Raw genomic sequence first — 26433 nt, 5'->3', positions numbered from 1 at the left:
ACCTTACGTTAGCCCGAGTAAGTACTCAACATCACTGGACATCAGGGAAATGCCCATTAAAACCACAGTGAGAGGCCACACACGTGAGAATGCAGATTAAAAAGCCGACAACACCACGTCTGAGGGGAACAGAAGGGGTCGCGACACGCTGGAAGGCAGTTTTGTGACTTCACATCAAGTCAGCAGATGTCTTACGTCCCAGCGATCCCACGTGCAACAGTCATGGAAACACAGGTGTACAGAAAGAGCTGCACAAGGACTCAGCAGGCTTTATTCACAATCACCCCAAACTGCAAGTGACTCAAGTAAAATTAATAAAGTGTGGAACAAGAAAGGAAGGCTCCCTGGCAAAGACGGGAAGTGCACTGTGAAGCCAGCCATGACACGAGCCTGAATCAGGTGCCAAGCGAGTGGGCCAAGCTGGAAGCAATGCAAGAACATCCGACTCCATTTACAGAAGCTCCAGAGCAGGCAGTTAGTCCACAGTGAGAGACTCAGACCACAGGATGCTCCAGAGCAGGCAGTTAGTCCACAGTGAGAGACTCAGACCACAGGATGCTCCAGAGCAGGCAGTTAGTCCACAGTGAGAGACTCAGACGACAGGATGCTCCAGAGCAGGCAGTTAGTCCACAGTGAGAGACTCAGACCACAGGATGCTCCAGAGCAGGCAGATAATCCACAGTGAGAGACTCAGACCACAGGATGCTCCAGAGCAGGCAGTTAGTCCACAGTGAGAGACTCAGACCACAGGATGCTCCAGAGCAGGCAGATAATCCACAGTGGGAGGATCAGAGCTGGGGCTACCTCTGGGGGTGGAGGCCTCTACCAGGAAGAGGACAGAGAAGAGTAATGGCGATGTTCTTTATCTCAACGAGGGATGTGCTGCAGAGGTGCATGCGTTTTGGGGTTTCTGTTGTTGTTTCTGAGACAGAGTCTCACTTTTTTGCCTAGGCTGGAGTGCAATGTCAATCATGGCTCACTGTAACCTCGATCTCCTGGGCTCAAGCGATCCTCCTGACTCAGCCCCCTGAGTAGCTGGCGTACAGATGCATGCCACCATGCCTGGCTAATTTTTCTTTTCTTTGTTTTTTTTATTTTTTAAACTGTAGAAACAGACATCTCACTACGTCACCCAAGCTGGTCTTGAACTTGCAGGCTCAGCTATCCTCCTGTCTCAGCCTCCCAAAGTGCTGTGATCACAGGTGCAAGCCTGTAATGCACCTGGTGATTCATTTGTTAGAACGCATAGACTGTTAGATTTATACTTCCCACTGTATGTAAATTCTACCTAGAAAAGAACTGTGAACAAATGTGGACCCCTAGTTAGCAGCCCTGCTTTGCTCCGTGGTATCTGTTAATAGTACTGGAACTTGTGTGCTAGGCCTGAGCAAATGAGCAGACAGACTGAGAGAGTGATGCGGCAGCTGTCTCCTGGCTGGAGAAGAGTCAGGAACACGGAATGAGGGAAGGCTGAGTGAACCAGCAGAGGTGGAGTGGAACTCATGCTGTCAGGGTGAGGGTGTGCACGGGAGTGGCAGCAGACACTCAATGCCCTTGTTCTGACTCAAGAGGGCAGCAGCGTGCGCCCCCAGGCCAGGACCTTAACACCACCGACACCTGTGGCTGTGCGATTCTTGGCCAAGGCGGGCCGAGAGCCACTGCACCCCAAGGAGCCGGGGTTCTGCAGAGAAACAGCTGACTCCAGGGTGAGCCTGGAGCACCTGCCGTGCAGAACGTGAGGACGTGCCCAGGAATGAGAGGACACATCAAAGGGACACAGGCCAGCCTCAAGTGGCTTCCACCAGCCAAGGCTGCGACCAAGTGAGAACCAAAATCACACAAAACAGATCACAGCCCATCAAGGGGAGGAAAATCACAGAGCAGATCACAGCCCATCAAGTGGAGTAGGACTCCTGAGTCCACACCGCTAAAGCCAATCAACAATGATGCAGGGCAAAGGGGCCAGAGAAAGCCACCGCTCACAGGATGGAAGGAGAGGTGGGAAAGTGAGCCCAACATCTTGAATGAGTGGACAGAAGTCCAGTAAGAAACGGGATGCTCCCTCAGTCCTCACGCTTCTCCCCAACAATCGCCCAAAGTAACGTGCTCCGCAGAGAAACTGCCGGATGATATAAACCCAGTGGTCAGGCCAACACCGCTATGCCAGGCAGCCTGAGGCCACACCAGTGCTGCCATGGCTTTCCCGCCAAAATGGTAAATCTGCATCTTATCACAAAAAGACATCAGATAAGCCCAGTGGAAGGGTCACAAAACAGCTGGCCTCTCTTGTCCAGACTCCCAGCCCTTCCTGCACTGGAGAATTGCACGTGGTCACAGAGACATCCCAAAGCACCAGGCTCCAGGGGCACCAAGGTTCCCACTTCTGTGCAAAAGCTCGTCTACAAAGGAAGAGAAAGCAATACTGCAAATGCGATGAAATATCATATAAACAACTGGTGAGTTTCGGTAAGGGAGTCCTGGGTGGTATTTCTGCAACTTCCGTAAGTGTAAAAGTGTATCAACATAAAAAGTTATCCTAAAAAATTAAACGCAAGAAGCTAATTAGGAGAGGAAAGAGGAGAGAGCCCAGGAGCCACACAGCTACTCTCCTCCCTCCCAGGGGTTCCCAGAACAGCCAGGACAGGAGACTCAGCATCCAGGCCAGCCTCAAGGCTTCTGCACCCACCTGTCCATCAAGCAGCACCGCCTTCCTAATCCCCCCCAACCCCGCTACCAGTCACAGCCACCTCATCCCTGCAGCTGGGTGGGCAGCAGGAGGAAGCTGCCCCCAAAGGTGTAGCCATAAAGCCAGGAGGGCATCCTGGGGTCCACATGGGCCATGAGCTACAGAGCAATCCCGCCTCTGACAGGCACCAGCCGAGGAGCAGCACCGCCTGCCCCTGCCCCATCCTGGCAGCTGTGGTCTTTTGGTGCTGACTGCAGCCATCTATAGGCCGAGGTCTTAGTGGAGTCCTGGGGAAGGCAGGGCACAGACGAACTGCTGTGGTCAGGAGGGCCCTGGGTAGCCAGGGGCCAGGGCAAGCCTGGACACAGATTTCACACCTGCTGACCAGCAGCCCCACACAGAAGCTGAACCAGGGCCATCACTACATGGCTGTCTGGTACGGCCACGTGTGTTACCTGGGCTGCCAGCAGCTCAAGGCCTGGCCAAGTCTCTGCACTTGAACACGCTGTGCCTCCCACAGGGCTTTCTGGGGCTCCCCAGTGCTGTGCCAGCTGCTTCCTTCCCCAAGAGAGTCCCCTCTCTGCCTGGCAGGCACCATAGCTACAAAGAGGCCCCAAAAAGCCTGTCCCTAAGTCCCCATGGTGCCACAGCTTCCATGAAGGCAGGGCCAGACACAGGGCAGGCCCTCAACACACCAGGTGAGCAAATGCGAGTGAAGGAGCCAAGGAGAAAGGCAGAGAAAGGCAGGAACCACCTGGGCCGCGCACCGGGGACTGAGGCAGGGGCTGTGTCATGCAGCCTGCTGCAGCCACCTGCCTGGGGGACCCTGGAAAGAAGGTCAAGAAGCCAGACCTTGGCCTGAGTGACAGCACCCACAAAACCCAATAGACTCAAGGCTCCTACCCAGTTAAAAACCACCACCCAAACCACCACCCCTCTGTGTGAAGCCTCGTCAGGCTGGGTTCTCTCAGAACTTGCAGTGCTAGAGCCTTCCTGCCCTCCTGGCTCGGGGGCAATCAGGAGACCCCGGAACTTAGGGTCACCTGCACCCAGACCCCCTGACCTGAGCCCACAGCCTCTGAGTGTGGCCCGCTCACCAGTCATCTTGCCTCCCCAGCCTGCTGTCCTGCCACGGAGGTGAGGAAAGGCCGTGGAGGCTGTAGTGGCTCCAGGCCGCCCCCAGAGCTGTGCTAGGACATACAGGGTAGGCAGCAGTGCTCCCAATGAGCCTCCTGCCACGCAGCCCTGTCCTCCCCGACTGGAGGGGGTCACCCCGTGTTCTGCCCACTCACCACCTTGGACCTACTGGCCCCCACACTGCTGTGTGGACCAAGCAGCCTAAGGGGGATGGGAACCGGGGGCAGAGGGGTACAGGGCGGGGCAGAGGCAGAGCCATGGCTCAAACACAAGCCACCAACGTGAGCCTCCCCCAAGAAGGGGCTGAGAGCTGCCGAAACCACGCAAGCCGCATTTCCCGGCCCTTTGCAGGCCAGGACCACTGCCAAGCCCAGGGTTGCAAACGCCGAAGGACCCCACAGAGGCTCCTGGCTGTGAGGGAAGCCCAGGAGCTAATTTTTTTGTATTTTTAGTAGAGACGGAGTTTCACCATGTTGGCCAGGCTGGTCTTGAGCTCCTGACCTCAAGTGATCTGTCTACCTCGGCCTCCCAAAGTGATGGGATTATAGGGGTGAGCCACTGCACCCGGCCATGTCTGTTACATGTCAACATAAGGTTTGGAGGAGACATTCAACACCAGGGTTTCCAGAGATGGGCCATGATGGAATGCTGGGGTTTTTTGTTTTTGTTTTTGAGACAGGGTCTTGCTCTGTCGCCCAGAATGGAGTACAGTGGCATGATCATGACTCACTGCAGCCTCAACCTCCTAGGTTCAAGGGATCCTCCTGCCTCCTCAGCCTCCCACGTAGTTGAACCCACAGGCACAAGCCATCACACCCAGCTAACTTTAGTACTTTTTGTAGAGATGGGGTCTCACCATGTTGCCTGAGCTGGTCTTGAACTCCAGGGCTCAAGCGGTCCACCTGCCTCAGCCTCCCAAAGTGCTGGGATTATGGGTGTTAGCCACCATGCCTGGCCACAGGGCACTGGTTTTACATAAGGATTCATCCCAAGTTCCTCTGATTACAGGTGTGAGCCATCATGCCTGGCCACAGGGCGCTGGTTTTACATAAGGATTCATCCCAAGTTCCTCTGACTGGCACACCCTGCAGGGCACATCAGAAGATGGCGAGAACACTGCTGTGGACTGAATGCTCGTGTCCCTCAAAACCCGATGCTGAAGCCCTGGCCCCAGCGGGATGGTGTGAGGACGCAGGGCCTTCAGGGGTGATGAGGTGAAATGGTTCTGAGGTGGGGCCCTCGTGATGGGACAAGCATCCTCATGAGAGACCCCGGGGTGCACACACACTCACCACGCTCTCCTTGCCTCTCTCTGGGCCATGTGAGGATGCGTGGGAAGACAGCTGTCTGTAAACCCGGAGGAAGTCCTTCGCCAGACACCAAGTCTGCCCAGCACCCTGGTCTCGAACGTCCGGCCCAGGACTGTGAGAAGTCAGCGTCTGCTGAAGCCCCAGTCTGTGCTACCGTGTGACACGACCCCAGCCGACAAAGATAGTGCCCAAACCAGAAGACTGGCAAGAGGCGGGGCAGGGCGGCTGGTGTTCCAGGAGGCTGTGCAGGCACACCTGCTCATTAAGAAGACACCCATGGGGAGCGCAGCATTGTGGTGGGGACCCCTCCCTTCCCCGGGCTGAATTCCTCTTTAATGAGGCGTCACTTTGGAGAAGCGTTTCAGAGCCCTTCAAAATCCTGGCCTAACCCTCGTCAAAACTGCACAGATTACTTAAGATTTACCACACAGACACAAAATAAAATAAAATAAAATAAGGCAGCCCAGCGAGAGGCAGCCCCATGACAGGCCCATTTGTAGTCAGGATGGAAAAGCCTCCGATTCATCTGCTTACGCGCAGCGGCTTCTGTTTATTTCGCACTTTCACGTCCAATGAATTTGGAAAGAGAAAAAGGTGACAGGCAGGTAGGGATATAAGTCACATTTCAGCTTCAGTTCAGATTAATGAACTTGCTGGAGCTGGCGAGGGCACCGGCAAATCCACAGATCTCAGAACAAAAAAATTAAATCCCCGCAGCACAGCCTGAGGTTTCAGGGTGGCTCCTCCAAAACCCTTCACTGACCTTCTGCCTCGCACCCCTGCGTCCCAGGCCCTCTGAGCCTCTGGGCTGGCTCCCGGCCTGGCACCCCCAGGACAGGCTTCACTTCAAGACAGCAGTCCTGGGGCCCAGGGAAGGGCTGGCCAGGGCCAGCTCTCAGGGACCACGGTGGCAGGGCCAAGGCGCGCCTAAAGCAGCCGTACAGTAAGCTCCCAGCGTCCCCGGGCCAGAGCAACAGCCCCTTCCTGTGTACTGGGCAGATGTGACGGGCACCACACCCAGCCATCTCTCCACCGCCTCCTCCTCCAGCACCCAGCCATCTCCCCACCGCCTCCTCCAGCACCCAGCCATCTCCCCACCACCACCTCCTCCAGCACCCAGCCATCTCCCCACCACCTCCTCCAGCACCCAGCCATCTCCCCACCACCACCTCCTCCAGCACCCAGCCATCTCCCCACCGCCTCCTCCAGCACCCAGCCATCTCCCCACCACCACCTCCTCCAGCACCCAGCCATCTCCCCACCGCCTCCTCCAGCACCCAGCCGGCTCCCCACCGCCTCCTCCAGCACCCAGCCATCTCCCCACCACCGCCTCCTCCAGCACCCAGCCATCTCCCCACCACCGCCTCCTCCAGCACCCAGCCATCTCCCCACCACCGCCTCCTCCAGCACCCAGCCATCTCCCCACCACCGCCTCCTCCAGCACCCAGCCATCTCCCCACCACCGCCTCCTCCAGCACCCAGCCATCTCCCCACAGCCTCCTCCATGTCCAGGCCCAGAGAAAGCCGCTGACAGGGAGGCCCCAGCCCCTATTACAAACCCAGCCATCAGGGGGCCCCGATGCTGTCCACATGGACCCAACATGACCACCAGGCCGACAGTAACTTTCTACTTAAATTAGGAGAGGGAGAGAGAAGTCGCGTGTACCAAATCACCCCCTGGGACAGGGCAGAGGCCTAGGCTCAGGCCAGGCACCCACTTGCCCACCCTCCCTCCCTCGGGCTGCAGGGAAGGGGAGTTTCTAGAGCTTCCCAGAGGAGGGAACAGGCCTAATCACACTGAGCCCTCCCCACTGCCCAGGGCAGAGCTAGGGCCAATAGCTCAGTGCCTGGGGCTCTCCAACCGAAAGCTGAGAGGAGCTGCAGAGGGGTCCTGGGGGCTCATGGCCAGAAGAGGGGCCCCCTCTGGTGCCTCCTCAGGGCGGTACAGTCCCCACCCTGAGCATCACAGCTGAGGGGAGGGGAAAAGAGGGGAGGGGAGGTCCCAGAGACAGGGACAGAGACAGGACAAAGTGAGGGCTGTTGTCAGCAGCAGAGCTGTGCAAACTTCACTGTGGAAGCCTGTGTTACTGCTTCTTGTCCCCACCTTGGGCAGGGTCCAGTCCCATTCCTCTCAGGACAGGGGTGGCAGAGGTCCTGCCCCCTCCTCCATCTTTGGGGTTCCAGCTTAGGACAGGGCCTAGAGACCCTACCATTTCCCATGGCACAAGCTGGCAGGGACAGGATGTCAGGTTCGCACTGCACTGTGCTGCCCCCAACCACACCCTGCCCAGGATGCTCAGCCACTCCCAGCAGCAGTCCTGGGATCTTCGTGTGCATCCTGGGGCGGGGTCAGCCTGGCCTTCACACACATCCCAGGGCCTTCCCTCGACACTCAGAGCCCCCTGGGCCTCGCTGCGCTCCCCACTGCTGTCCCTTTGCAGGGTCTCTGCCAGCGGTTCCCTCTCCTCCCAGAGCACCGCGCGCTGTTGGCCTCGTCCATCTCCCAGGAGCTGGGGGCTTCGTGGAGAGCAGCCCCTGGCTCCACGCTCGGAACTCACGGGTCTGCTTCAACAACAGAGAAAGATGCCGAGGTGCTGAGGGGAAGAGGCCTCAAGTATACACATGACTTCCTCTCAGGGCGACCAGATCTCCAATCACAGGAGGGGCCGGCCAGGGGCATCCCACACCACCACACCAGCGCTATCCCTCAGCAGCTAGCCACCCTGCCTCCCTCCCCTCCCGCGTGTCCACCAGCCCCTGCCAACTGTGACCACCATGGCTTCCAGGACTGCTGGGGCCTGCCCGCCAGCCCCTCCAGGGATGGGTGAGGGAGCTGGGGCCCAAGGAGAGCCCTGGTCTCAGGCTCCAGCCAGCCAAATGGCAGGACAGCCTGCCTTCTTTCTCTCCATGGCAGCCCTTAGTCTATGGTGGCCTGGGCCTGCCCAGGGAGGGCTGAGGGTACAGTCACATGCAGGCAGCCCTGGCTCTGATGGAGCACGGGAGATGGCGCATGGGCCAGGCCAGACCAGCCACTGGCCCAGACAGGCCCTTTCTGCCTCAACAACCCGGAGCCCAGGCATGTGTACAGCCAACAGCAGGCCAGGCAGCCATGCTAGGACGCAGGTGACCCCGGGCAAGGAAGACCCAGCCCGCTGGTGGCCATTCTTCCCAAGGTCTCCTAAGAGTCGTGCCCCTCAGCTCAACACTCTCCCCACCGCATCCCCACACCCACAAGCCCAGGGCTCAGGCCCCGAAGGGTCCCAGACACCTGGCAAGGGGTGGAACAGGACTGGGCTGAGGCGGTCAGGAAAGTGGGGAGGGTCCCTCACACACCTCCCTAGCCACATATGCATCCTGGGGTGGGCTCAGCCTGGCCTTCACACATAGAGAAGACACTGAGGCCTGGAGCTCATGGCCACCAACCACAGCCAGGGCCACCAGGGGTGGGCTGAATTCAGGCTCCTGGTGCTGGGGGTCTTGATCCATCAAAGGTGGGGTCTACTCCACCTCCTACCCACCCATGCCTGTGGTCCAGCCCCTACACCAGGGCACTCGGAGAGCAACGGCCGCTCCCTGCAGGGGAGCTGGCCAGGCTTCGCTTTGGAAGAACAGGGAGCTTGGAGGGAGCCTCTCAGCTGACCCGCAGCTCTCAGCTACACGGCACACAGGAGGCCCTGGGTGCTGGGCCGGCTGCCACCTCCTTCTCCCCCCGGCCTCCTCAGCCCCAGGGCCCCGGCACCCGTTTCTGTGCAACAACACCATCAGGGCCTCCTGAGCAGGCCCAGCTACAGGACCCAGACCAGCTGGACCCAAACCGGAGGCCTTCTCAGCCTTCAGAATCCCGAAGGAGAGGCCCTGCTGGGTCCACCCTGAGGACAATCATCACTCAGCCCCCGGCCGCACCCCTGGGAGAGATGGACCCTCGACGTCGGGCTGACGACGACCACAGGACGGGGAGCAGGAGCAGAGAATCCATAAATCTGAACCTCATTCCCGATGATCTGGGGCTCTTATTAAGTAAATTAATTTAAGTTAATTTAGCTCGATCATGACTCCCGATCACAGTGATTTAGTGTGGGGGAAATTGCATTAGGAAAGGCCATGCTCACAGATAGAAGAACGGAAGAAAATTAGATCCACTTAGCAATGTGAATTAATATGGAAATAGCAGGTGTAAATTTAACCTTATCGAGAGAATAAAAATTATCTTCATAAATTTGTAGAAATAGCCCCCGAGATGCTTATAAATCTATTTAAAACAAAAATATTACAAAAAGTGCAGTAAAATTAATTTAACATATACTCCAGCTATTGCCTCCAGAAAAGTCAGCAGCAGGGCCAAGCTGAGTGTGGCCGGGTGATATGGGAGGCAGCAGGACACCGCCTGGTGGGCTCGCCAGCTGGCTGACATGCCACAGGGCCACAGAGCTAGATAGGGCTGCCCATACTGGTGGGTGGATCCCCTGGAGTTAGCCTCAGGCCTGGAAACCTCTGGCCAGCAGCAGGGAACCGCCAGACAGCTACGGTATGGCGGGTGGCCGTTCCCTGGACTATGGCTGCTCGCCCCGAGGCCCTGCCCACCATCTCTGGCCCATGCCACTCCCCCAGGAGCAGGCTCCCTCAGGGAGGGTCAGAAGACAGAGGGAGGGGTCTGCCACTGTCTGCTTCCCGCCAGGGCTATCACCCTCTCCCGATCCTGGAGATGAGGCACCACCACCACAGCAAAGGAAGGGGCCAATCCCCTAGGGCCAGGCCTCCTGAGGCCCAGAGACTGAGCAACCTCCACTGAGCAGGTGGCAAAGCCTCCTGGGGTGGGGGCCCCAGGAAGGCAAAAGCCGATCCCCGCTGACAGAGCCACCCTCCCAGCCTGCATCAAGGTTAGAGTGCGAGTGGGGGCCAGACCACAGGCAGGCAGCCAGCAGCAGGGCAAGGAGGAGCTCACATCACCACCTTGACAATCATACATTGACAGCTTCTAGACAGGCCGCTGAAGGCCCAGCCTCTCCCACCAGAAGCTTCTCCCTAAGAGATGCTCAGTCAGCACATGGCGTGGGCCCTGACTGTCCGGGCCACGGAAGCTTCCATGGCACAGAGCCCTCACCAGCTAATAGGCTTGCTGAGAACAGCAGGGCGTGTGTGCGGGTGTGTGCACGTCCGTCTTCACGTGTATGTGGTATTCACAGGCTGGCCTCGTATTTGGTGCAGAAATTGCTAAAGACACAGAAAAATCAGGCTGGTCCCCAGCCAACGAGCCAAACGCCAAGCAGTTCTGGGATGCGCTCAGCTCCCCCTGGCCCTCGGGTTCTACCCTGCAGCCCTCAGGGCAGGGCCAGACAGCCCAGTCCCCATGCCTGCAGGAGCCCAGAGGAAGCCTTCCTACCTGGATAGTGAGAGCCGCCGGGCCCGCCAGGAGGGCAGAGACAGGGGGAAGGGCGGGGCGCTGAGAGGCGAGGCCGGCGTCTTCTTGACAATGCGGTAGCGGGTCTTGATCACCTTGCTGGTGGGCGGAGTCTGCACGGCATGCAGGCTGGATGCTGCAGAGAAAACCCAGGGCACAGACATGGGTCAGGGAAGGTCGGCAAGGGCAGAGTCAGAGAGGCTGCCACAGAGCCAGCTCTGCCCACCACCTCCGCCAGAGCCTGAAGACTCTCCATCACCCCGTGGATAAAACTCTCAACCCATGTGGCACACATATCCCCAGGGTGCCTGGCAGCCGACGCTTCAGGAGCTAGCCAGTGCAGCCCCTAGGAGAGGTGGGCACCGGCCCCTCACACCCCCTAGCCATCTGGAGAAGCAATGGAATGCCCACAGGAAAACCAGGAGAAGCCCGGGGCCTGGCAGCTGCGGATGCCTTGGAGTCCCCTAGACAGTATCCGCACCAGGCGGCCTTGAGGTGGCTGAGTGACTCCCAGCAGGGCAGTGAGGCAGGCAGATGGGCCACCTCACCCAAGCCAGAGGTGGGGGGTTGGGAGGCTCCTGGCCTGTGCCCTGCACACGGGAGGGCTGCTGGAGCACTCACCTCCTCAAGCGGCACCTCCTCACCTCCATGCCCAGACAGATTTATGTACTTAATCACTGTTTTCATAACATTTTGCAGGGTGATAGATACAACAGCTTTTTTCTTGCTGAACGTTTCACGCAATTTACAGGAATCTATTGTCCGAGTTCCCTTCCACTTGATAGCTGGCAATTTACCCACAGCTTTGAGGGTTGCATCTAATTGCCTAACTTGCATCATGTACAGCTCTGGCTGCCCAGGTTGCCGTGTACAGCTCTGGCTGCCCCGATCATTAAAGCTAACCCAGTAGTGGGTGCAGGCCCGCCATCCCAACAGCTCCCCTTGAAGCCCAAGGCTCAGGGGCTGCTGCAAGAGGCCCCCGGCCCCCTCCACCCCACTCAGGGTCGCCCACAGGAGGCTCCTGCCCCCCCTCCACCCCACTCAGGGTCGCCCACAGGAGGCCCCCGCCCAGCCCAGCCCAGGGGACCTCACCTCCTTCCAGTCAGGGCACGGGCCCCTGACTGCCCCCAAGCCCCAGGACACACCCTCTTGGCCCCCACAGCCAAATAGCCCTCGAGGCACCCTGCTCCTTGGAAAGGACCAGTAACTGTTACCATTTCCCCAATTCTTTTCCAGAGCCCTAAACACAATGGACCTTGAGCAGCCAGGGTCCCTCCTGGAGGCCTCGCTTCTGGCCCATCTCTCCACAGACTCCCTCACTCTCCTGCCCGCACTGCCCTGTCCAGATGTCGGCAAAGAGCCCCTCCCTCCGGCGTTTCCCCAGCACCATCCAAGCTGCAGCCTCTACCAAGGCACCTGTCAGCCTGCACGGGAGCAACTCAGGAACACTTGGCCCCAACACGGCATCAAAGCCTTCCCAAGAGCCCCCCCGAGTCCACATCAGAGAGTCTGCCAATTGAATTTTCAAGGTCTTACAAGCAAAGAGAGACCAGCAAAAAAATCAATAATAGCTTGTTTCAACTAAGCGCTGGAGAACATAAGAAGTCTTTAAGTTATCAATTACCCCGAGGTGACCTCCCCACCTTCCAGCCCTGCTGCAGGCTCCCTGCTTCTGCCTGAGGAGAGCAATGGGCTGCCCAGCTGCTCCTGCCCCACCTGGGCCAAGCTGGGGGCCAGCCTCGGCACCTGGGCAGTCAGGGCACCCACTGGAGCACCGCCAGCCATGGGGCCAGGGCTCGGGGCTGCCACCTGCCCACCCCCAACCCCAGAGTGCCCAGGTGACCCACTTGCCAGCCTGCAGCCTGCTTCCCACCACGGCTTCCCACAAGCCTCCCAGGCCGCCCAATGCCTGCTGCTCTGGGACGTAGAGCCTGGGGCAATGCTGGCCCCCTTGGAGCCACAGTGCGACAAAGCTAGGGTGCAGTCCTGCTCAGAGGCCAGGCAGGGCCAAGCAAGGCAGGAGGGACACTGGGCCACACTCAGGCCCTGGGGGTTTTTGTTCCCCTCATCAACCTCTTTCCCCAAATTCTAAGCGCAGGAGCCCCCAGACCTGGCCCATTTCCATCCCCGTCGCCAAGTGAACAGCATCCCTTTGGCTAAAACCACCTCTAACCTTGGGGAGCACAGCTCGCCCTCCCTCCCAGGTCCAGCACATGCCAAGTCCTCTAGGAAGTCCCAGCCCCCACTGCACACAGGACCAGACTCTGCACTCTAGGACACTTCTGCCCAGGAGGGGAGCTTGGGGCAGGCAGGGCCTGGCAGGCGGCGGCACCATGATCACGCTCCCGCGCGGTGCTGGCAACAGTCAGGTCAGGCTTCTTTGCCGTACTGTGTGTTACTTCCCCTCCTGAAAACCACACGGTCATAACGCGGCCCCAACCTCTTGTCACAACCTACTCCGGCTGGGCAGGTATGTTCTGCACGTCACCTAGATAGACCCCTCTCCCACAGTCCCTAGCAGAGTGGGGGCACTTCGAGGGGCTCACAGTGGGAAGGCGGCAGCCAGTGTGGGCCCAAGCTGAGCTCTAGCCTGCAACCCACCCCCACAGCAGGGTCGTGTCCCCCACAGCCTGGCCCTGCAGGCCACGGGCAGTCCCTGTCATTCCCAGATGGGCAGCTCGGACAAGCTCATGACAACCCAGGACGGGCAGGGCACAGCCGGACAGAGGGGTAGTGGCAGATGAATTCCAAGCTGGGCCCCCAGCGGCTGGCAGGAGCAAAGGCACACAGACCCAGAAAGTCAGGGCTGCAGGAAGGAAGCGTCCCTCCCGGGCCCTGTTCCCCAGGGTGTGCAGCAATGGCGTGGGCAGGTGGCAAGGCTTGGGAGGCTGCAGGACGCTGCTCTGTGGCCAAGAAGGACCCAGGCAGAAACAGGCCTCTGCCCTCCTCCCTGAGGACACAGGCCCAGGTGCCCATCCCTCCTGGCTGGCTGGGGTTTGTGTAGATAATCATGTTATTTAGATAGGATGTTGGTTTAATTCCCTTCATTACAGACTCCCAGGGCTGTAATTTTTTTTCTCCACGTGACGCATTCCCGTGGCACACTCGGCGCACGTCGAGCCCCTTGCGCCTTTATTGCCGGCAATGCCCCGGCCCGCGTTATCAGCCCCACACACACAGCCCTCTCCGCCCGCCATCAAGAGGTCACTCCTAATGACTAATCGATCTCATTAGCTTTCCTAATTAAAAACTTTACTACCGCAATGGAAGACAAACTACAAAAAAACTGCTGGCATCATATGTGAATGGGATATGAGCCCATCCATCAGCAGGGTTTGAGCTCTTGCACACGGCACCACCTCGGGCCAGGGGCCAGGTGGGGCAGCCCTCAGGCACCCCAAGAGCCCTCCTGTGTACCAAGCACCACATGCCCAATGATGCACCGTCAGGATGGCGGCAGATGAGGCTAGGCCCGGCCATCAGGGGTCCAGGAGTCTGGTCCCACCCCCAGCATGATCTGCTCCTGCAGAGCCTGGCCCTGCCCACCCAGCTCACTCTCCTCGGACGATTCCAACACAGATGGCTGATCTGATCAGATGGAGGTTGCAGCCTTTCTCTGTTTTACGCGGAGCAGGAGTTGAGGGAGAGTTCAGATTTTTATGGAACTTCAAAGGGAAATAACTAGGAAGAAAATGAGTTGCCAATTTCACAATTGGTTAATGAATAAGATGAAACTAGAATTACTACTCTGTGCAAAGAACTGTTTGAGGCTGTCAAGCAGGAGAGAAGGCGGCTCCACCACTCCACTGTCCAGCCCACCAGGGCCAAAGTGAGTGTCCCGGGGAGCTGTCCAGCTGTCTGTCCAGCAGCCCACCAGGGCCAAAGTGAGTGTCCCGGGGAGCTGTCCAGCTGTCTGTCCAGCTCCCAGCCTGCCGATGGGAGCAGGACCAACTCCATCAGGCAGGGCCTCGCCCATCAACTGAGGTGGAGACCCAGAAAGCCCCTGACTGGCCCCAGGCCAGCATCCACCAGCCCCTGGGCCTCATGCACAGCAGGCTACAGAGATGGGAGCACCAAGGCCTCCAGAAACAGCAGGCACAAGAGTGGGCCCTGGTGCAGACCGGCCCAGCGCAAAGACAGCAAAACTGTCACTGCCAGGCTGCTGGCCCAAGAAAGTACCCTGGTTCTAGAAGCCCCTTCCCCAAGCCTCCGCAGGCTTCAACCCAGCTGGGGAGTGGGGACAGTTGAGCAGGAGGCCAAAGACTGGCATAAAATTTGCTGGAATCGGCCATAGCCACCCCCACAGCAGCAGACAGGACGGTGTAGGGCCCATGAAGGGATGATGTCGACTTGCCCACCAGACACCTCGCACCACACCACATTCCTGAGAGAAGTGGCAGCAGTGAGCAGCCAGAATGGGCCAGGCCCACAGAACAGGCCTGGGGCAGCCCAGACCCTGCATGCAAGGAGAGCAAGCAGGGAAGGGCCAGTCCAGGTGCAGCCCCCGGGGCTGCTGCAGCGCTGCCCAGGGTGATTGGATGGCTGTGGGCCATGGGCATTCCAGCCAGTCAGGCCCCCCCTCCCTAATTCCTGACAATTCCACCTTCTCTGTACATTACCTGATCTGCTTTTTATCAACAGTTGCCCTGGCACCTCACCATCTCCACACTGCCTATGCCCTTCACTGACTAATGGCAGCTTAAACGCCTGCAAACCCACTTCTCCTGGTGTCTGTGTCCTAGTTCTGTGTCTTTCCAGTCCTGTTGTAGTTTTTGAGGTGGTGCCAACTCTGTGCCAGCCCAGGTCTCTGGCCCCAGTGCCCTGAGCACGAGGCAGGAGGGGCCGGGCAGCAGCACAGACTAGGGATGGCACCTTCCAGTAGGGCTCTGAGTGTCCCACAACCAAGCAGGACACAGCCTAAAGAGAGGGCAGGAGGCCCTGTGCCATTCCCAGAAACCTGAGTTCACGAGGCCCCCCGACACAGCTCCAGTCACGCTCCCCGCCCCACTCACTGGCCAGGCCTCTTCCTCTCTCCCTCCGGCACTGCCTGACCAACCCAGAGCTCGGGGGTTGCGCCTTCAGCCCCACAGCCGCAAGAGGGCGCCAGGGACGAGGCAACGTCTCCCAGAGAGCAGAGTTCCCACGATTAATCGCCTAATTAGAGCTGTGATTACAACGGAGAGTGCTCAGTGGCGCGGGGACGTCCACGCGGCGCACGGAACCCCGGGAAGTGCCCCTCCAGGAGAGCCAAGCCTGCCTGGAATGAGCAGAGCCTGGGGTTCCTGAGAAGGAGAGAGCAGGGCACAGGCCCAGGACTAGAGGAGTAGGGGCTGCAAGAGGCTGGGACAGCCTGGGCAGGGGGTGCCCAGGCACTGTGGGGAAGTCGGGGCGGGGAGTGTGGGAGGAGAGCTGGGGGCACTGGGAGTCAGGGCCAGGTCTACCCTGTACTCCTGCCTGGCTGGCACCATGCTCACACCCGCGGCCTCAGCTGGCTCCACAGCCTCTGGTACCACGCCGCCCTCAGGAAGCACCTGCCAAGCGCAGGCCCCACCTTCTACCCCTGCAGGTTCAGCTCAAAGGCCCCTCACACCCCCACCCCTCCCAACTTGGCTAGGAGACTGCTGAGGGGCAAAGGCAGGGGAGCAGGGGGAGCCCCAGGGAACGGGGCAGGCAAGTTCCAGACCAGCCGACAGGGCAGGTGAGCCCAGAGGCCCCATTTCCTCTGCTGCAGCTGGCAGGTGATCCTGCCCCCACCAAGGCTGCTGAACACCCAGCACCAGGCCCCACGCTGGAGGCTCATGGAGTCCCGTCAGGCAGTGTCCCTGACAGCGGCTGATCGCGCTCTTGGAGAAACAGCCATGAAAACTCCAACACAGCATGTGGCCCATGTTCCCGAGAGCCCCAGGCTCTTGCATTTCAGACTGTGACGTATGTCTGTGACGTATGTCTGAGTGGTGTGCAGACCCCCGGGCCTGGTAGGGGCACAGCGCCTGCTACTGCAGCCAATCAGAGGTAGCGTTCGCAGAACTGTCTCTCGCTGAAGGCAGCTCAGGTAACAGTTCTCGCTATTCCTGGGGCAGGAGGCTCTGCCCATCATGAGTGCAGATGCCCTTCCCTGCACAGCCCAGGACTAGTCCAGGGCACCTCCTGGAAGGCACCTGGGCCTGGCAGCTCCTACAGCCTTTGCTAAGGCTGATGGGGGTGGACAGGGTGGCCCTGCCAAGGTGAAGGCCTGTGGAGCAGCTGAAACCAGCGAAGCTCACCAGGGCCTGACCACCGAGGGTCCCTCCACCGGCCCTTTCTGAAGTTTGGCCCAGTCTGAGTTGTCCCCTGGGGCCGCACGGTCACCACCTTGGTAGCCTGGTGCTCACCCCCAGCACTTCCACGCACTAGGTCCTGAAGGTGGCGAGGCCAACGCTACACTGGGGGTGACATAGGTTCTGGCCTCTAAGGAAGGGTGGGCAGACCCCAGGGGCCATCAGGAGCGGCTTCCCCGAGGTCCACCATGTGCAGGGGGCAGTGAGGTCAAACAGGAGGTCTCTGGCCCTCAAGTGCCACCATGAGGTCCACAGGAGACTGCCTGCTCTCCCAGGAGCCTCAGGCCATGGGTCCCCACCACTCCCACCTGGGTTGCCACTGCAGACCCCACCCTGGCTCGGGCCCTTGTCTCCCCAGTGTCTGCAGCATCTACCGTGGATCTGGCCTGGAGCCACTGGCCCACCCAAGGCCTGCCTGCCAGCGTCCACTTAGTGTCACCACACAGCAAGCCTGATCCTGCCAGGACACACAAGTGCACTCAGGAGCACACGCGCAGAGACTGACATGCATATGGTGGGCGGTGGGCATGCACACAGGTGTGAGCACACGTGCATGGTCACTCCCGATCCTGTGGTTCTCACCCCTAGCAGCCAGGACAGGGCCGGGTTGCTCACCCCACAAACCTGTACCCAGCTCTCGCTTCCCCTCAGGCCCTTGAGTTTCGTGCTGAGCCAGGCTGTGCAGCTCAAATGCGGCCCAACCCAGGAGCTGGGCTCACCGCCTGGACGTGCACCTGTGGGCACCCATCTGCAGGACCAACAGCCTCATTTCTACTGACACCTGGTGAAGTTAGGGGCTGCATGGCCACTCTCCAAGGCCACTCTCCAAGGCAGGATAGGAAAGCCTCCCTGGTTTTTTGTCTGTTTCTTCTCTCTGCCCTCCTCAGTCCCCTCCCTGTCTGGCCCATGTGCAGCTAGGCCCGGCCGCCGCAACTACTGTGGTCCTGGGTGTCTGCTCCCGCAGGACGAGGCCTGTGCCCGGCCAGTGCCCCCCACCATCCTGTAGACACACCCCTCAGTGAATGCTGGGAGCTCAGGGAGCCTACCATGCCCTGCACCCACTGTCTGGACTCACCAGTCCTTACTGCTGGGTTCTGAGAAACATGAGGGTCAGTCCCTGGGGCCCAGGCCTGCCACGGGGCTCCTGCCCCGCTCCCCGATCCAGAAGCCCAGCCTCTGCTCTTCTCTTCCCTGACCACAGATGGGCAGTTCCCATCTGCTTTTCTCACCTAGACACCGAGAAGGGCAGGAAGGAGCCAGCCTGTGGCGCACACACACTCCCCGGCCTGCAACGCCTCGGCCCTCCATCACGCCAGCCAGGCGGGTCATCGGCAGGGCTCCTGGGGCGCAGCGAGGGGCTGCAGTGATTAGTGCTGATGAGCGCACAACCCGGCTGGTCATGCGTGACATCAGCTTCCCACAGACAGCACTGGTAGGCTGTGGGGACCCTGCAGTTGTGCGGAAAAGTGGAATCAAAGTGGGCACCACGGGAGGCTCAGCCTCTCCCCACAAACAGGCCTCCCAGGCTCCTCCACTGTTTGGAAGCAAAGATCCAGGTAGGGCTCCTGCCTGATTCTGGCCAGGTCAGGCAGAACATCCCCATCACGAGAAGGGAGGTACCTCTGCCCCCCTGGCCACTACACAGAACCCACAATGCCAGCCATAGCTGAGGGCAGTGGAAATGTGGCCAAGGCCTAGAGGAAGACACCAGCCCACGATGCCCACAGATGGCACAGCTGGGCCAGGCAGGTGCTGGGCCAAGGAGCCTTTGCGGGTGCCTTTGGAAGGGATGGAGCCTGGAAACACCAGCCCCCTCCACCGGCGCTCCACCTGTGTCACTCAAGACAGCTGGAAACAGCGGCCCCTGCACAGGTGCTCCACCTGTCACTCAAGAAGGATGGAAATACCAGCCCCTGCACAGGCACTCCACCTGTGTCACTCAAGACGGCTAGAAACACCGGCCCCCTCCGCCTGCACACGCGCTCCACCTGTGTCATTCAAGATGGCTGGAAACACCTGCCCCTGCACAGGCGCTCCACCTGTGTCACTCAAGACGGCTGGAAACACTGGCCGTTCCACCTGCGCACCCGGACCACCATCTATGTGGGCAGACCCCTGGCTGTGTTGTCACAGGTTCACTGCCCATCTGGAGTCAGCCCCAGGGGCCACCCACACTCAGCACCCTGGCATCTAGCCATCCCTGCTGGTTCCAGCCCAGGCCCTGCAGGTTCGGGGAGTATGCTGGTGACACGGCTGGGCCCTCCACCGCTGCCGGCCCTCCCCTTGCGTGGTTGCGTGTGCTTCAGGCCCGTCCATTTGTCTAAATGTGTCACAATGGCAGCCGAGGCAGGGGGCGGCTGGTGAGTGCCCTGCCCCCACGCTGGCGCGGTGGGAGCTGCCAGGACCGTGCTCTAACAAGCTTCAGATGTGAGATGACTGGAACCACAAAGTATGAATTTTTATGAGTCTAATAAATCACTTCACTTTTCTTGTGCGTGATGGCTCCCAGGACCTCAAACGCTGCAGACGGAGGGCAGGAGCTCCTGTGTGTGGTGGTGGCCGGGAGCAGGGCCACGGGGCTGCTGGGGTCGTCCTGGGCAACCTCACACCCTCTGGCCCCACGCCCTGAGGCTGCTCAGCAGGGTGGAGCACAGAGACCTGCTCGCTGCCGCCATTAGGCCCTCCCTGCCAGAATCCCACGTTGGCAGAAAAACTTGCCTCAAAGCCTCGTCAGCACGAAAGGAAACTTTGCAATCACACATATACATATATATACACACACACACACACACACACACACACACACTCGCTGTCATGCACATGCTCACCCCACCACAGAGACGGCAGAGGACTCCAGCCTTGAGAGAGGAGGAGCAGGCGCATCCGGCCCCTCCTGAGAGCCCTGCTAGGACTGCCTTGGAGGCTGGGCCCCAGCACTTCACCAGGTGGGTGCAGCACGTGGCCGGCCACATGACAGAATGGCCCCTCAGCTTTCATGCCCTGGCCTCGCATCCCTGGGCCACAGCCCCGTGGGATCTGGGAATTCATCTTTGACAAACATTTACGGATTATCAAATCACAACAGCAGCCCGACAGGGCCATAAGTCACCCTAAGCAGCCGTTCGCAGTGCAGTCTGAGTTTGGGCAGCTCGGTGATGACAAATGACCGCTGTCAGCCGCCCGGTCCCCCCATGTGGGATCCGTGCTCTCTGTTGTTCCACACTACCTGGTGTTTAATGACAACACTGTCAGCCAAAGATGCAGCACCACCAAAGCCGCCGCCGCGGACTGTCAGAGCCCTATTAAAGGGAAGATTGAGACCCTACTCTTCTTAAAGTCACTCAAGCAACACAAGCTACTAGTTCCTGTAATTATTGCGCGCGAGCCATCGATCGCACGCCGGCACCTGACCCGCCTGTATGAAATGAGAATAGTTTGCTCTGTGACAGTCGCTATAGATTATGGAGAGTGGGGCTTCCTCCCCTCTTCCCCACAGCTCTACCTAGCCTCAGGTGCAGGGGAAGAAAGGGGGCCTCCCTGCCCTCCACAGCTGGAGGAGACAGTGCAGCAGGCAGCTAAGGGAGATCCCAAAAAGGGTGAACGCAGGCCTTGGGCAGGGGTGCAGAGGAGCAGGAGGAAACTGGACCAAGCTGGGCCTGTACCCCAGGTCACGCTCCAAGCAGGTGGGGTAGGCTCAGGGTATGCAGGCTGCAGCGAAAGACAGCTGGGCCTGGGCCCGGCCACGTGTGTGCGGCCAGGCGTGCACCCAGGCTCCATCCCCACTTCACAAAGAAGGGGACTGGGGTCCAGGGCACGTGCTTTGTGAACGATGTTCCCCAAGCTCTCCCCACCGGCCTGCAGCCCCGGCCAGCCTGGAGAGAGCCTGTGTGCCCAGAACCCCAGGCCTGCAGCTCACCTGCTCCCCGTCTCACCATAAGAGGCACCTGGGACGGGCCCTTCCCAGGGCTGGGAGCTCTGACTGGATTGAGAACGCCTCTTCACCTTGTCTCTGCTTTGATCCCCAGCTCCTGCCTGCCCCGCACCTGAGCTCCCTCCCCAAATCTCCAGACCCACCTGTGCTCCCTGCCCCACCTGCACACGTAGTTACTGGGGGCACCCAGACACTCGAGGGCAAAAGAGCAGCCCCCAGAGGACAGACCTGCTCTGGGCCAGGACAGCAGCTCCAGGCTCTGGGCGAGGCACGGCCAAGCCCCAAGGCCCTGGCCACCACGTCTCAGGGTACTGGACCTGGAGGCGGCCACTCAGCAGAGCCTCAGGTCTTCTGGTCCCCAGGGCCCCCAGCCCTTCTGCATGAACGCCATGGCCCTGGTGCTGCAAGAGGGGCTGGTGCTGTGGGCCAGCAGGCAGCTCCAGAGCCAGGGTGCCTAGCGCAGAGTCAGGCTCCTGCCTGGGGGGACCCCAGAGATTCCACTGGGCAGGCCAGACTGGAAACAGCCTCAGCCTAACCCAGGAAGTCCCAAGCCCTTCCCTCCCAGCCCACCCTTGACCTTCACATGGCTGGGCCTGGTTGGATCCCAAGGTCAGTGGAACAGATCTGGGGCCAAGGGCTGCCGGGTGGCACGAGGACCCAGCTCCGCCATGTGGCACGGCCTTCTCTCAGGAATCCTCTTCTGCTTCCTCTGAGCACAGCCCAAGAAAGACTCTTTGGAGAGAGTCCTGGCAACACCCTCTACAGAAAGCAGCAGCCCCTGAGAGAAACCGCGTGTCCAGCTCAGAAACTGCAGGCTGTCAGGACTCCCCGGCCACATGCTGCTCTCCTCTGGGCCACTCCGGGCCTTTCCTATGGCTGTGGGACAGTGGGCAGGCCGCAGAGGGGAGGTCGTGGGTGCCAGGCACCAGGTGTGCCCTGAGGGCCTCCTCCAGGGCTGGTCTTGGCAGCCACAGCATTGGGGTCAGGCCCACCAAGGCTGGAGATGGTGCGTGGGAGCCACAATCGCAGTCTCAGGGACACTGGCTCGACAGCTTGTGCTCCCTCTGGGACACACAAACGTGCAACTGGGGACCCCGAGAAGGCAGCAAGGGGCTCCTGCCCTCAGCCGACTCAACGGGGGCCACAGGGGCAAGGGACAGAGGCTCCCCTGGCCTTGATTGGGGTGGCACCAGCCTGGCAGGCAGCCCATTGCCTTTGAGGGAAGCCCATCCCCTTTCCTCTGGATCCTCCATCCCCAAGCACGGGGTGCAGCCCCAGCGGCAATGCCTGCCTCCCGGTGATGCCTCCCCAGTGCACAGTGAGCAAAGGACCCTATGGGGGCTAAGGCCAGGCCAGGGTGCAGCGAGCACGATGCCAGCCTCCCAGGAAGGTGACTCACCGACCCTCTGAAGGGGGGGGGGAGGGGTAGCAGCGAGTGTGCTGACGGCTGACCGGGGGCAGTGGGGCACAGGGCCAGCAGGCAGTGGCCCCGCATGTGGGTTAGGGTAGGAGCTGAGGAGGCAGGCTGCAGACAGGTCCCCGACCAGCTCCATTCCCCCTAACTAGACTCCTGGCCAATGCCCTGGGGCTCCAGCCTTCCGGGAGAGCACGGGGCAGGGTGGGTGAGAACCACGGGGGCCAGCACCAGCCTTCAGGCCCAGACCGTGGCGCAGTGGGCAGGACCTGGGGTTGGGAGCTCATCTTTCGGTAAGATGAGCTCATGTGTCTTGAAGCGCAAAGGTTAAGAATGACTAAGCCTCACGTGCCTCGTTACCCCAGTCCTGAGCACCCCACCTCACAGCTGCAGAAACAGAGGCTCAGGGGGCACGGAGGCAGCCCCACGCGGCGGGCAAGATCTGACCAGTGTGCACGTGTGCTCACACTGGCACCCACGGGAAGGACAGGTGAGCATGCCATGCTGTGTGTGCACATGGGCCACAGCGGCCCACACAGCAGCATGGGGCGAGCAGCCCACCTCACCTTTCACAGTCGCAGGCCCCACGGGCAGGCCACCTGGGGACAATAACCTGACCAGACCCCAGGGCAGCCAAGGCCACCACTCCATCCCATGCACAGGACTCATCATGGGCCCAAAGGCTGCACTGCAGGGGACGCAGAACACCCCCGCAGTCCAGAGGTGCCCTGCCGTGTGGGAAGCCACGGCCCAGCACCTCAGAGCCCGATGGTGCCACAGGGGAGCTGCAGCCAGACCGCCAGCCCCATGCCATCCCAACAGACGCAACCCACTCCGTAGCCTGCCTAGGGCCGCCCCCCAGGCCTGGCAGGACTGAAACAGTACTGCTCGCCCCACCCACCTCCTTCCCACACGAAGGCACAATGGAGCTGGGTAGGCTTCTTCAGGGCCCAAGGAGGAGCCCTGGCAGAAGGCAGGAGCAGTGGGGGTGCCCAGAGCTCTGCAAGGCAGCCCCAGTCCTGGATGCATGGCCAGCATCATGAAAATGCTCCCAGGGGCCACCATGAGGAAGAGGCAGGTGGGGTATCCTCCTCAACAGAACAAAAAAGAGGCTGAGAACTCTTTGGCAGGGGACTGACGTCTCCTGGGAGAGGGCAGGTTGGGGGCAGGCTCCCCTGACTTGGGAGGAGATAAGAGCACCCTTCCCGGGCCACTCCAGCCCTGCATGCGGTGGGAGGGGCAGCTGCAGGCCACCAGGAAGGCCTGGGTGGGTGGAGCCGATGGCCAGCTGCCCACCCCGGGCCTCCACACAGCCCTAGTGCTGCTTCGTCCTCCCAGGCCCACGCAGTGGGAACCGGCTGGGAAGCACGGGGTGCAGGTCAGGGATGTGCCCAGATCCCAGCCGGCTGGCACCGCCCTGTAACAGGGCTGTGGGGCTGAATCTCACAGCGTCCTTCTGCCCCACGGGACAGAACATCTGATTTCCCACTGAGGGCAGCTCACGGCGCCCACCAGGGCCCACCCCCGCCCAGGAGCTAGGCCAGGAACTGCCCCCTCCCTGCCCTCATCCTCCAGCCTTGCTGGCTGGGAACCGTGATCTCTACCCAGCAACACCCCCCATGGCTGGGTTTCTGGACCGTCTACCCAGAGAGGGGATCAGGCTTCACAGTGGCAGGTTTCCCACACACACTAACAGCCACACAGGCAGACGGCCTGCCCAGCCCACAGGGCTCTCAGCTGCGAAGAGCTGGCCTGGGACAGGGAAACAGACCCTGGGAGGGGCAAGCCCGGGCCTGCCACAGCCCCTGCCCAGCCCAGAGGGTTCTCAACAAGAAAACCACAGCCACCCCAGGGGCAGCCTGGCTCCTCCCAAGAGGTCTTCAATGAGACGAGGCAAGGACGCTGGAGACATAGGGCGGAGGCACAGGTGGTGGCACTGGCCCGAGGTCACGAGGCTACTGAGCACACTAAGACCCAGGTCGTGAAAGTGGTGATATGTGGGCACAGCCTCGGAAGTCTGAAGGGACTGACCCCACCCTCCACCCACTGGAACCCCCTCCCAGGCCTTGAGGGCTCCTCAAGTCCTGGTGCCCCACTGGGCAGGCCCTGCCCCCAGCACTATGTCCGCCTGTGGGGAGCTCCCAGCAGGCAGGGGGACTGGCTGTGAGCAGGAAGCCCAGGCTGGAGCAGCTCCGGGCCTCCTGTACACGGGGCATCTGCTACTTATGTTTTCAAAAGGCCCAGAAACAAGCCACACTTGCAACCATCCACAGGCACCCGCCAGGGCAGGCAGGAGGTGGGACAGGCACGGAGGACTTCCTGGGAGGCCAGCCCATCCAAGCAGCCTCCCCACACCACCTTACTTCATTCTCACCACCCCACAGCCGTGAGGCCAGGACTCAGCCCCACCCCCACCAGTGCACCTGTCTGGGGCTCTCAGAGCCTGAGGCCCCCAGAAGGGGTCCCCAGGAAGAACGTAACTCAAGCACCCATGCATCTTTCAGAGGTGCTGGAACAGGAGGGAGGGTTTTCCTGTTCTCCAGCCCCCCACCCCACCCATGCAGCCCCAGCCTCTGGCCACAGAGGTGGCTCCCATATTGAAAGGAGAGCCAGCATCAGTGGGCACGGCTGTCACAGGAGTTCTCCCTGCTGGGGGCTCAGGGGATCCCCACAAAGTGCCCTCTATGGAGGGGTCAGACTAGAAGGGGTGTGCCTGCCCAGGTATGTCTCTGGGGTCCCTCTGCCACTGGTCACCCTGTAAATGTGTGGCCCAGTGTTGAGCCCCCTGACACCTGGTCCTCTGCCAGCCTTCCCTCGGTATCCAAGTTTACCTCTGAAATAGAACTGATGACCCGTGGCCTCAGCAGAGCCTGGCTGCTCACTGCAGACGTCATGCTGCTCCTGACAGGTCTTTGCATGGGCCACACACAACCCTGTGGGCCGCAGCACCGCACAGCACAGAAGACTCCCTGACCTGACTATAGGCCTATTTCCTTCGCCTCATTAAAACTGTACTGGAAGCCAGGCACAGGGGCTCACACCTGTAATCCCAGCACTTTGGGAGGCCGAGGCTGGAGGATCACCTGAGGTCAGGAGTTCAAGACGAGCTTGGCCAACATGGTGAAACCCTGTCTCTACTAAAAACACAAAAATTAGCCAGGCGTGGTGGCGTGAGCCTGTAATCCCAGCTACTCAGGAGGCTGAGGTGGGAGAATCTCTTGAACCCAGGAGACGGAGGTTGCAATGAGCTGAGATCGTGCCACTGCACTCCAGCCTGGGCAACAGAGTGAGCACAACACTCCAGGGCCAACTGAGTCAGAGCAGGGCCGCGGGATGACGGAGAGCGAGCTGGCATGGGCTGGGGGTGGGTGAAGGACGCGGTCTCACTACAGGCCCCACAGGGCCATGTCGGGGTACCCAAGGCCAGCCAAGCACCGAGGGCAGCCTGGAGGACTGCCTGGATGCCAGGAGTCTCCCAGACAGAGCTAGCCAGTCCTGGATGAGCGCAGTCCTGGAAGAGAAGTCCGTGTTCCCAGGTGGTCTGTCTCTCCTGGGCAGCCTCCCGTCCCCCAATGGGCAGGAGGGGCAAGTGTGCCTGGGAGAGACACTGGGCACAGTGCCCCTGCGGTGCCCACAGCCTGTTTCAGGATGGGCCCTGGAACCACATGGCTGGCACAGAGCAGACCCTAGTGGGCTCTGATCCCCACTCCCTCAGCCCTTCCCACAACTTCAGCAGTCTATGACTGCTGAGACCAAACAGTCTATGACACCAGGCCCTAGGAGAGAGCTCCTGAGGGTCTGGGCTAAGGTTCCCAGAGCCCCGACATGTGCCATGCTCTGCAAGGAGCCGTGCTCTGCAAGCGGGGGGCAGCCTTGGCTCAGAGCCCCGACATGCGCCATGCTCTGCAAGGAGCCATGCTCTGCAAGGCGGGGCAGCCTTGGCCCAGAGCCCCGACATGCGCCATGCTCTGCAAGGAGCCATGCTCTGCAAGCGCGGGGCAGCCTTGGCCCAGAGCCCCGACATGCGCCATGCTCTGCAAGGAGCCATGCTCTGCAAGCGCGGGGCAGTCTTGGTACTTCGTGCCTGACTGCGTTGCTCAGACACACCCGGCTGAAGGGCCCAGAGCTCACCGCCAGTCGTCGGCCTCAAAGAAACCCCAGCTGGGCCATGAGGCCGCGGCCTCAGAGCCGGGCCCCCAACCCATCACGCTAGCAGCAGGCAAGCCACACAAAGGTGGGT

At 60.5% G+C, this 26433-nt stretch overlaps 1 protein-coding gene across 2 annotated transcripts in view; it reads right to left on the bottom strand.

The window, feature by feature from the left end:
• The window catches only part of ZC3H3 (zinc finger CCCH-type containing 3), a 102675-nt gene that overhangs the window by 58872 nt on the left and 17370 nt on the right, over positions 1-26433 (bottom strand). For both annotated transcript variants that reach the window (XM_030921559.1, XM_010385504.2), the window contains exon 4: positions 10514-10667. In XM_030921559.1, coding sequence (XP_030777419.1) covers positions 10514-10667 — 154 coding nt within the window. The remainder of the gene's footprint in view (positions 1-10513; positions 10668-26433) is intronic.

Source organism: Rhinopithecus roxellana, chromosome 17, assembly GCF_007565055.1.
Source record: "Rhinopithecus roxellana isolate Shanxi Qingling chromosome 17, ASM756505v1, whole genome shotgun sequence".
NCBI classification, from domain to species: domain Eukaryota; kingdom Metazoa; phylum Chordata; class Mammalia; order Primates; family Cercopithecidae; genus Rhinopithecus; species Rhinopithecus roxellana.
This window is presented reverse-complemented; position numbering and strand designations above follow the sequence as displayed.